Source organism: Phalacrocorax aristotelis, chromosome 8, assembly GCF_949628215.1.
Source record: "Phalacrocorax aristotelis chromosome 8, bGulAri2.1, whole genome shotgun sequence".
NCBI classification, from domain to species: Eukaryota; Metazoa; Chordata; class Aves; order Suliformes; family Phalacrocoracidae; genus Phalacrocorax; species Phalacrocorax aristotelis.
Window position 1 is genome coordinate 40,226,988 of NC_134283.1, and position 11,851 is coordinate 40,238,838.

Sequence of the window (11,851 nt, forward strand, 5' to 3'; positions counted from 1 at the left end):
TTTATCTGATGCCGTCTCAGTGTTGTGGCTTTAAGTTGTGCTCCATGCCCAACACACACTTTCCAGAGTCTGTGCATGCGATGATATGTACCATGAAATGCTGCCTGTCCTGATGCTTGGGGGGTGCAGAGCAGCTCAGGTGGGGCTGCAGTCCCTCATGTAACATCAGCAAGAGGGATGTGCCTTGGCCTTTGTTAGGAGCGGTTTGCTGGGCTGTTGAGATTAGTCCCCCCATTCAGCTCCTGGTTCCCCTCTCTTATCTCTCACATATTCTCTGCTGGCTTTTGCACTTCCTCATAACTCATTCCAGGAAAAGGGAGGGTAGGAACGGAAACACTCCATTAGACCTCTCTCTGCTGATTTAAATTTCCATGGTGCATGTGGTAAGGGGCCAGACTCCTCCTGGTTTTAAGCACCACATACAAATCTTCCCTGTTCAATTAGAGCAAACCTATGCTGCCAGCTACTACCACCAACTGCCACATCAGCAAGGACTAAACCTGGCCAGAGGAGCTTCTGATCAGGAAATCAGATTTTCTAGGGTCTGGAAGAGTCAATATGTTGGATCAGATTCATCTGCTGGCTGCCGTGACAGTCCTGGGAGTCCTGGAGCAAGGTAGGAACCATCGGATGCACATGCCCAAACAATTGCTGGGTCAGTCTACTGTATCTCCACTGACTTCCTTTCACTTCCACATTTCACTTCTGTTGTTGCACTGGCACTTCCCTGCTTTTCCAGACAGTGGACTAATATCTCATCTGGGTTTTGAAACGTATTCAATAAAATGAGTGGCTGGGAAGTCCTTCCCCTGAACCAACCTACCTCCTCAGTTCAGAAATTTCTTGGTAGATCTCCTCCTCTGCAAACATGTAGATTTTCTTTCTTTGAAAAATGGATTAATAGCAGTTCCTGAGGTTCATGTAGATGTTAGCATACAAAGAGAGCACTGCGGTGCATAAAGGTAGAAGAACAGGCTGCACTGGGTCACGGGGATCATCTCCCAGCCATGGTTCCACATTGCATGACAATTTAATTCAGTGTCTGAGTGGCTTATCTGTGGCATCAGTTCCCTCCCTGCTCAGCTATCAGGATTTAGAAGGGAAAAGAATTAAAGATTTTAAAAACCTTAAAATTGGCAGTAACAAAGTGCATCTGAACTGAGTAACAATCTCCACAGATGATCTGTTAATTACGCAAGAGAGAAAGCAAATAGCTGCTGGTGGTACGTGACTGCGTACTTCTCGCTTCATTGTTGCGCTGGGTCATTCTTTTTCCTTGTCTGAAACGTATCTGGGATTTTCATCCAGCTTTCTCAGCTATGTGGGGGTGCAAAGTTAGGAGGAGACCGCACACCTTTTGGCCCTAGCTCAGCAGTCTCCTGGCCCCACTGTGCCCAGCCAGGGGACTGACCACTGCTACTTTTCTCTCTTTTGCTGCAGCCTACTTCTTCCTCCAGGTGATCTATGCTAGGAGGGTGTTTGGCATTTCTCCTCCGAAGATCTCAGGCCCACCTGAATTTGAGAGGATCTTTCGAGCACAGTAAGAAACTCCTCTTATAAGGTGCTTGCCAAATCTCACATCTAATGGCCCCTCGCCTGCTTTGCCATTCATTTCTTTGTAATTCAGACTGCAATTCAGCAGTTACTCACCTCCGGCGGGGTTAAGTTAATGGACTTAAGAGTCAGCATCAGGACTGGGTTGGCTCATGAGGCCTAAACTCACCAGCCATTGCTGATAGCAATCACACAGGAATCTCTCTGTAGAGTGAAGGGCTGCTACAGACATAGCTGTTGGTGCCTTAGACTTAGGCTGGTTTTAGCCAAGTGGTATCAAAGCCTCAGGCAGCTTCAGCCCTGCTCTGAGCTTCACTCGCTGGGAAGGACAAGCTCCCGGAGAGATCTCAGCTGTGGCTGGGATGGGTATAGCCGCAATCCAGCATCTCTGCCATGACTTCTGTGCTAGGGCTGCAGTGAGGAGGGAGAAGAGAGGGAGGAAGCTTCCACTTTTGCTGTAGCTGAGTACTGAAAAAAAAGCAACCAAGCAGCAGGAGCGGGATCCCCTCAGCTATCACTTTCTCTGCTCCTTTGCCAGCCTAGACTCAGCCTCATCCAGCACCTCTTGGTCCTACTATTTTGTCTTTGCGGGGACAGGGCAGGGCGTACAAACAATCCAAAGAGCTCAGTGCTCCCTCCCACTCCTGCACAAAGTCCAGGCTGCTCTGGCCTTATCTGCTTAAGATGCACTTCATCTTCCACGTGTCTGCAGCCTGATGGGGCAGACCTTCCTTGTGGCTTTGGGCTTTGGGGCTTTTACAGCAGGGTTTAAGCTACAGCACTTGGGAAGGGGCAGTGGGGGTGGTTCATGAAGCCTTTCTGTGCATGGTCTGACCTGGGCATCTTTTACTTAATTTGCTGTGCTGTGGAGACCCAGTTCCTTCCACTGTTTAGTTCCTGTGAATAAAGGTGGGACAGGAACTGTGGGGAAAGGTGCAAGCCTGGAGGTTTTTATGGTGACATCAGCTCTAAAAAGCAACAGCCTCCAGCCTCTGGAAACTGCTAGGGGAAGTAAAAAAGGAAGAACTTCCTCCTTTCCCTTTTTTATGGCCCTCCTCTTTCCTGCCAGGGTGAACTCCTCCGAATATTTTCCCATTTTCCTGGCACTTTTGTGGCAGGCTGGACTCTTCTTCCATCAAGGTGAGAACAGCCCGTTACCTGGTTTGTCACTGGGTCTGTTCCCTGGAGTGCTGGCTCAGTCCTCATGTCCTGCTCACCTTCCAAACAATGAATTAAGCAGTAATTCTATCTCTGTTGGGAGGGTAGAGCCAGAGGACATAGAGCCTCTATTTCTTCACTTTGGGCTGCCTGCTTGGCTCAGAGTAGCTCTAAAAAGCCTTTGGAGATGGTCTCTGCAATCTCTCTCAACTGCAGGTCTGGCTGCAGCCTTGGGTCTGCTCTATCTCTATGCCCGCTACTGCTACTTTATGGGATACAGGGCATCGTCCTCAGAAAGGTAAACGCCTCTGCCATCCTGGAGTATGTGGTAACCCCTGGGGATTTGCATTTGGGAACATAATGTGCTTTGGGGAACCTCAGGACTCCCTCTGGCTGCTTTGGAGTCCTGCTGTGACTCAGCCTTGCCAAGCTCTCCCCGGGGCATAACGTGGGCATGGGTACAGGGCTGGGGCCGGAGGCATAGATACGGGGCAAGGCTGGAGCTGCCCCGACCCCTTGCAGGGGTGTGTGTGCTCCTTTGAGGCAGGAGCTGGGCATGGGGCACCATGCAGGGGACAGGGGACAGCCGGGGGCTACCTTTCCACCCCACTTCTCCAGGGAGGAAGGGACTGTTCCCAGGTGAGAGCAGCGATGCTCAGTCTCAGCAGGCTCCTGCTTTCCCACCAGGCTTGCCCCGATATACTTTAGCACTGGAGTTCTCTGGATTCTCATTGCAGCATCAGCCCTGGGCATCCTGCATTTCTTCCTCTCTCACTACATGGGGCTGAACATCCTTCAGCTTCTCACAGTGTGAGCTGCTCCTCTGTCCCTCATCGGTGTCCTCGCCATCGAGTCCTGCTCCGTCCTGCCCATGGAAACAGACTGGCTGTACCTAATACAGCACATGCAACAAATCCACCCTTACCTGAGCTTTTAACACCTCCCTCCCTGCTGCCAAGCACTGGCATGAATTGCTGAGCTCTTCAGGAGGTATTTTCCCCCCACGGCACTCTTTGTGCCAAGTGCTCCATATCTGGGCAGCTCCATCATGCCTGTTGCGGAAACAACAATGCTCCAAAACAAGGAGAATTTTAGGAAAACTGGACACATAAAAGCAAACTCATCTCAGCCTGAGCTTCCCAGTGAGCTGCCCCAGGGAACTGCCATGTGTTACACTTCCTCCAGCAGCTCTGCCTTCAGCCCAGGCACCGAATGCAGGTTCATGCCAGTTTTCCAAGGCCCACACCTAAGAAAGGCATTTGTTTGAAACCAGATGTGGGCTGAGGCAAGGGATAAACAGCCACCAATGTGTTGTGCAAAAGTCTGTTAGTGTCCTCGTAATGGTTATTAGCCATTGCCCATGGGTGATACAGTAAATCAAGACTGTGCAAAACTTATAATCACTACTGCATGTATAGCTTTGAGAGCTGCTGAGCGACAACGTACACAAATAAAAAGGCACTGAGCTTGCTGTGCCAGGTGTCTCCTTGTGGATCTGCAATTAACAGAGAACAAAACGACGAGTGTTTGAATACAAGGCGGCTGCCTTGGTTTCCCTGCTGTGCAGCACAACACAGCCAGCAACCCTATGTCCTGCAGGAGGAGAGCTCTGAGGAGGGAGACGTTGATTTTCAGAGGTGCTGAGCTCCCAGATTGGGGGCTGAGCCTCTCAGCACCAAACAGTGGTCCCCACTGGGTGTTTTGGCCGGTGCTCAGGTCCCTCTCTGGGCTTGGCCCCCCTGTGGCAGGAAGGACTGGATTCCCATGGGAGCTCAGTGTTCACAGCTCTGATGCTTTTGGCCATTGGTCCGCTCACGTTAGTGACACAGCTCAGAAAACACCAGCAGTGCTCCGTGCCATCCTCATGGGGGGATTCCATGCCAAACCCAAGGGTGAAAAACTGCATTAACATGCTGCCAGTCTAACCACATTTTAAAGCCTGCCATCCTCCCCTCCCTTTCCCAGCAGTTTGCACATCTAGACTGTAAGAACAAAAGGCAGGGGTTTTTTGGAAGAAGTGATTAATTTTTCACATTGTTTAATTTCCTTCCCTGCATTTTATGTTGGCTTATCCAGAAAAGCCCCCAGTCCATTCCCCTTCTGGGCTCTCCTGCCTTGGAGTCGTGCTGCCATGTTGAAGTTGGCAAACACTGCAGGGGAAGGCTTAAATCCAAACAAAAATAACTGTACAGCACATGCCACTGCAAAGTTTTCAGTGCGGTGGGGCCCCATCCTCACAGGAACCCCTGGGTGTTAAAGCAAGATAAACAACAAAATAACTTTTTTTCTAGCAGCTTTGGTAATACACTTCAGAAAAGGCTAAGCATCATTTAACCGTGGCTGTGCCTTAGCAAGGCCAGGGAGGAAGATACATGCCACCTGCCCCCAGTGAGATTTTACTTATCCTTTACACTAACATGTCCCACCGTCTCCTGAAGTTAATTCTCAGTCCTCACCTTTTTACCAGCATAACCAGTCACCTCCCAGAGGGTTAATACAGAAGGACCAGCCGCAGCTGCTGGTGCAAGTCCTGGCTCCGTGTCAAAACCCTGCTGTCTTGGGTTAGTCCAAGCTGGTGCTCCCCAGTTCTGCAGACACAAGCTCCATCTTTTACCCTGCAACCAGTTTTCTAACCCCGCTGTATCGGTCTGAAGCCATTACCCACCTCAGCCCCGCTTGTCTCAGCTCTGTGTGTGACAAGGCTGCAGAATGACTCAGAGAAGTTAATGATTCAGCAGCGAGGCTGTGGCAAGCCGGCTTCTCCCCCTGGATGCACAGATCATTAAAAATCTTGGTGCAGCACCGCTAGGCTCTGGCCCCGGTTGCCTGCTGTCGCTAGCTCCGCCACGGCAAAAACTGCCCAACACATCATCCCCTTCAAACAATTGTCAGAGGGTCGTTTCAGGCGCCTCTAGCAGAAGGAGAGCTCCTCCGCTCCACCCAGGGATGCTGTCATTACTCTGCTACTTCATAACTGTCATCAAAGAAAATCACTTTGCATGGGACAGTGGTTCAATGACATGGTCGATAGATTTACCCAATTCAAAACGCTGCCACTGCACAGCATGTTGCACCGGTGCTGTATGAAACCCCTTTGCCTGCTTGCATCCACTGCAGAGATGCTGAGGAGCCAGGTTTGGACTGGCAGCGTGGGCGCTGGGCGGGACAGGGTCTGCCCCTGCCACCCCAAGGTTACGCAGCTCCGGGGTCACCATCCAGTTGGCGTAAAGACCGTCCCCGTGAGCTCCAGTTTAACGGCAATCCAGCCGTTGGGCAGCGCCGGTCCTGCTGCCCGGCCGATTGCAGAGCCGCAACTCCCACCGCTGGGAGGGCGAGGGGGTTCCCGGGTGCTGCTGGGGCAGCTGCGGGCTCCCCACCTCCTGCTCCTGCCCGGCCTCCTGGGAGCCGGGGGGGGGGTCTGACCCTGGAAGCCAGCTCAGCTCCCGCCACCTGGGGATTTGTGTCCTGGCTGAATTTTCTTTCGGGCCGGTGAGCTGCGCCGGCTGAGGGAAGAGCTCGGGAGAGGGCGCTGGTGCTACGCGGCTGCGGCCGGGGGACGGGGGGAACCGGGGGGGGGGACGTGTCTGGGCAGGGGGGGACCGGCAGCCTGCGGCAAAGGGGTCGGTCGCTGCACCCCGAGAGGCGCCCAGGGCAGCCGTCAGGCGGGCTGCCCGCGCACAGAGCCGCGGCCGTGGCGGCACTCATGCCCAAACCCTCCTGCCTCGGGTTTCATCGGTGCTGGGCCCAGCCCTGATGTTAAGGTTATTGGGGTGGGTGAGTCCTGGGGCCTCGCAGAAATCTCCTGGAGGCGGCTTATAACAGACATAAGAGCCCCCTGCAAGAGCTTTGTGGATTCCTGGGCTCCTTCCTGCTTCCTCCCCTCATGGCTGCCAGCTCAGTGTCAGTAAGAGGAGGAAAAGGTTTGGTGTGAGATATTTGGAAGCAAATCCACTCTGATACTGCCACAGCCTCCCTGGCGAAGCAGCCAGCCAGATGCGAGGCCAGCAGAGAGGAAAGGAAACTTGCAGAACCAGCAAGAACATTTTGATTGCAAGAAACTACCGGGCTGAACTTGTAAACAAGCCTCCATTCCCCGATGGGGCTTGTTCCCACACAAGCAAACGAGTGACAAAAGTGCACAGTTCTGTCCCCCTGATGAAGCAACTGCCATCCGCTGCAGGGATAGCCAGTGCACATCTGTTCCCATGTCTCTGTTCACAGGAACCGAGACAGGTTTCTGTAAGTCTTTTGTACCATGTCGCAGAAGTTCATAGCTTATTTTTATCTTGAAAACTTCACGGGTGCCCACGTGTACTTTCCTACCCATCATGTGACGGCCTGTGCAGGATACGTGCACAGACAGGTCTGGTGCATCAGCATCACTGGGTTTACATGTGGCCCCCAGCACTGAAACACTGTGCCCTGGGATCGGGGAAAAATGCCCCCTTCTCCCGAGACCCCTCCAAAGCACGGCGGGGCAGGACGGACGAAGCACACAGAGCACACCCTTGAATTTCCACAAGAAGCAGCACTGCTAACTTTCTTTGGGGGTGTGTTTGGGAGGGGAAGGGCCTGTGGGGCTGGGAGAGGAGGGTGCAGCTGGTGGCCCTGGCTTTGTGGCACTGGCATGTCACCCAGGTTTCCATAGCACCAGCATCCATAACACGGGGCCAAGGGGAGGGAAAGAAGTAGGTCAGACTGGACTAACAATACCCAGACGTGTCTATCTACTGCTCAGCCTGATCTGGGAAAGGGAGTGAAACAGAGGAGAAAGGGAGAGGGAAAAGCGGGAAAAAAAAAAAAAAAAAAAAAAAAGGAAAACACAAAGCATCCATAGTTTGAGCAACTCATTTCTTCCCGTCAGAAAAATCAGGACCTTTTAAAGCTACCTTTGTGTATCGGTACTGAGAGATTGAGACTAGCACCCACCTCCTGCCCATCTGACAACAGACTACAAGGGAATTCAAATGCTAATTTGGAGCCAGACTTCTCAATGGGTCTTTATTTCTGCAGCAGCTCCAGGATCAGAGCTCTGGGGAAGCAGCTCGCAAAGCTGTGAGGATGCTAGTCTCCAGACCGGTACTGTGGGACGCTGTTCTTTCCCATCTCCATTCCTTACCCTGATTTTGTTACCCCCTTGTCTTAGTTTTACTTGTTTACATTCAAGTGACTTCAAGGGCAAGGAAAAAGAAAGGCAGTCACACTGGAGTTGTGTAACTGAAATAACTGCGTTAGTGACCCATTTTATGTGCTGACTCTGCAGAGGCCTCGCTGTCAACATAACAGCGTTTTGGTGCTTGCCTGTGTGCAGCACGGTCGTTTTGGATGATGTATCCATCAGTGCCAAGACAGAGGGGAACATTACTGGCAGTAAGACCCAGAACCCTCTTGATCCAAGTAAACATACCGACACACAGATCTGTGGGGTGCAAAACAGCAAGATCAGAGGAAGGAGGAATGCTTTGCTCGGGGGGAATAGGAGGGTGTAGGTGCAAAAGCACAGCCCTCACTGGAGAGACTGAGACGGACTGGGGTGAAGAGCGTGACAGTGGCTCACATGTGTCATACCTGCCATTTGAGCCCACCGTGTTTGGCTTGAACGCCACACCATCGCAGAAGAGATGCAGCCGTGGATGAGGCGCAGGGTGTTTCAGACAGGGCTGTGAGAGCAGGCCCCTCGCCAGCAGGCAAATAATCCCTTTACATTACCATGGGCCACAGCCTTATGCAGTAAAAAACCATTCCTGCGTTAGATAGTGAGGTAAAAAAAACAAAACCAAACACTAAGCTATCTGCCATTTTGTATGTTAGCAGGTCAAGAGAGGGAGGCCAGGAAAATCTACACTCTAAAGGTACAAGTTGCTTCGTCTTCCTCAGTTTTACACCTCCCAGTAATTATCACTTCTAAATTATAAGAGAGCACCAAAAATTCATCTTTCCTCTGGAGAGGGCAGAGCCACAGTACATACAAGGTGGACAGGGCTTAACGTGCCCTTTTGTGAATGTCCTCCCTCCAAGGGAAAACTTGGACGTTTGTTGTGTTTGCTTAGGAAGGAGCGTGCCTTGCTGCAGTCCTCAACGATGCTGTGCCCGACTCTGTGTTCAGTGATTTCCAGGCTCCAAGAGCTAAAGGTAAAAGTTAGGTAGGAAGAACAAAAGTAGGGTCAGCACTCAGAAGGACTCACAGAGCACTCCTGGAGGGAGAGAATAAAAGAGGATCTGTGCCAGCAGCATGTGCATCAGCTGAGTTGCTTTGACATTGCACTACTTGACAAGAGAAAGCTGGGTGACCCCAAAGAGCTAAGGCAACGTTACCTGCAAGGGGTGGAAAACCAGGTTCATCATGTCAGCAAGGATGAAACCAGTGAGCTGCTGTGGTTGCTGCTCCCGAGTCTGCAGTCAGTGAATGGCTAGAACAGGCTCCATTTCATGAACACGCTGGCTAGAATAACAAGAGCTCAGGCACTGTGTTATCTGTCCTGATACAGATACTGCAGGACGCTCTCTGATGACTGGACTCTGGTCACCCCGCTGTAAAGTATTTACAGCTTTACAGTTCGTTCTTCTGGGAGGGCGTAAGGAAATGCAGACGAGGCCCGTTGCAACGGATGCAAATGGACACTTGCCCACCTCTCTCCTGGCGCCTACACGGCTGAACTGTCAAAGAGCTGTAAATGTTCTGCCTGAGCAAACAAACCTTCTCCGAGAGTAGTCTGATGAGCTCAGTACAGCACTGCACGGCCAGATGGCTTCTGGATCAGAGCTGACTCATGCCCACCTAGCTGGGAGTCAGGAAAACATGCAGATACCTAAAGTATGCTGGGAGAAGACTCCTTTTCTACTGCTGGAACTGCATTCACAGCGGGGTGGCTAACTGTATCAGTAAAAAGCAAAAGGCATTCTGCCAACTGCCATAATTATAATGTTACAAAACCAAAATGGTAACAGGCCTGAGCTACACTAATGAACAGAAAAGCATCAGACAGGTGAACTCCCAACTGAGCCCCGAGATGATGCAATCATTGGGGGAGCAGAAGAGAGGCGGCTCTTCTGTTTCCTTTTGACAAAGGATGCTGAGCATAAAACTGTGGATAAGCCGGGGGTATAAAGGGAAGGGTGAGAGATTCAAACAGTACAGCAGTAGCCTCAGAGAGAAGGAGGGACTTGGGTATCTCCTTTTGACTACAGCAGTGTCTGTCAACCCCTCCAGCTGGTTTCCATGGCTTGGCTTCTTAGTGAGCTACAGATCAGGAAAGCTGGGAGACATGAGCTTCTGCCCAGCCTCTGCTGCAGACCACCATGGTCAGAGTAATGAATAAAGACAAGACAGGCAAAAAGGAAGAATAAAGGTGAAGTGTAATCAAAAAGCCTCTTAAATTGCCCAAAGCAAAAGCAAGAGGGAGGCTGCATTAGCAAAGCTGTGAATCGGCAGCATTAGCAGATCATGAACGTGGCCATGTTATCTAATACGGTAAAGCACACGTCATGCATATTTAATAGCATTGTTTAGCTTGTATTTGTCACAGCACCACAGCTAGAGGCTGTTTCTAAAGCCATGGGTAGGGACAGAAAGGTTATAATTGAATTCTAGGGCTTTTGACTGGAGGCCACATGTAGAGAGAAATCTACAAAGCATCGGCAATATGAGGCTTCCATGCATTCCCCGTTTTCAGACGTTAGATGATAAAGCATGCCAGCTACTAGCAGTATTCTTGGGGAGTTAATCAGGTTTGCAGATTAACTGTAAGGTCCTGAATTATACATGTTTCTATGCAAACGCAAGGAACATGCAACACACATAGCTGAAACATGAAGAATGAAGATTATAAGGGAAGCAGAACAAATGGATAACATCTAGCTAGGAGAGAAAGGGAAGGCACATAGAACGATGGCGTTGGGATGATGGATAATGAGTTCTGTAATCTTTTCAGAGCAGGTATTTAAACTCCGATCACTGCTCTCTTCTCCCTGGAATAGCAAATGCCGACCCATAAAAGAATTTTTTGTAATTATTTTTTGCACTGCAATAATATCTCCAAAACCTACTCAGACATCAGCATCTGCCTCACTTCCAGACGAGCAAAGTGTCTCCATATAGGCTTAAATGACTATAAAACCCTGGAACCAGAGCTGCAGTTTCTCCATTATTTTCCTGCCCAGGAAAGAAACTTAAGCAAGCTAACAAACAGGAATTTGTGACTGGTACCAAACAGAAATGTCCTGAGAAGGCAGCAGGCTTCAAGGAAGAGGTTTACTTTGCTCCAGCTTAACACTCAACACATCTACTCAGCTTTATGCATCTCTGCAGACTGGACCAGTGCTTACGCTATCCTGGTGCGAGTCTCTGCTCCCAGCCCTGCTCACCATGGACTTTGAGGGAATTGGGGATGCTGCACAGGAGCTGTGTGACTATCTGGCAGGTCATTTCTCCAGTGGATTTCTACCTAAAAGGCCACCTCTTTGCCCATTTTCTACCAGGTGGCCTACAAAACCCAACAGGCTGAGCTCAGCTTAGATTACAGCCCTCCCCAGGCTGACTTGAACAAGGTGAAATTTATCTTCTGGGAATGCAAGTGGGAAAATGAAAGCAGCTCCTCTCCCCAGCAGTCTGAGCTGCAGCTGTGCCTTTCCCCTTTGCCGGAATGGGCCAGTGAAATTCTGAAGGAGAACAAAGCCGTTTTAGAAAAAAACAATTACCTAAAGCTGTAGCTTGAGTTGCTGACAGAATGCTGACAGACGCACTACAGTTCAGTGGTGTCTGCTGGAGAGGAAGGTACAGGTGTCACACTGGCACCATTCAACAAAAAAGCCAGGTAAACCGATGATGCTTGAGCCCTAGAGAAATCATGGAAGCAAGACCGGGATGTTTGCATGTGTAAAATACATACACAGCTGTTTCCTTGCTTCATGAAACCTAATAAAATCTTGCATCAGATGTTTCCAGCAAGATTTTTATCCCCTATCTCATTCTTTGCAAGTGCTCACACACTGTGGGACCACCCTTACTTGCAAAAGCACTTACCAGAGACGGCCTCTCAGGAAAACGGCTGCTGCTGTTAACAATAACTCCCCTTGAACTGTTAATTATTTTCATCTTTCAAACACCATATCTACGTTGGCTAATTATAGCTCTTCTGAT

The 11,851-nt window shown here is 50.4% G+C and overlaps 1 protein-coding gene across 1 annotated transcript; it reads left to right on the plus strand.

The window, feature by feature from the left end:
- The first annotated feature begins 321 nt into the window (after positions 1-321).
- On the plus strand, positions 322-4,187 carry LOC142061546 (leukotriene C4 synthase-like). Its single transcript, XM_075102741.1, is given in 6 exon segments — positions 322-539; positions 541-616; positions 1,441-1,540; positions 2,624-2,694; positions 2,929-3,010; positions 3,400-4,187. Coding segments are annotated over 6 exon segments (624 nt in total). The 5' UTR covers positions 322-371; the 3' UTR covers positions 3,527-4,187.
- Positions 4,188-11,851: the final 7,664 nt, after the last annotated feature.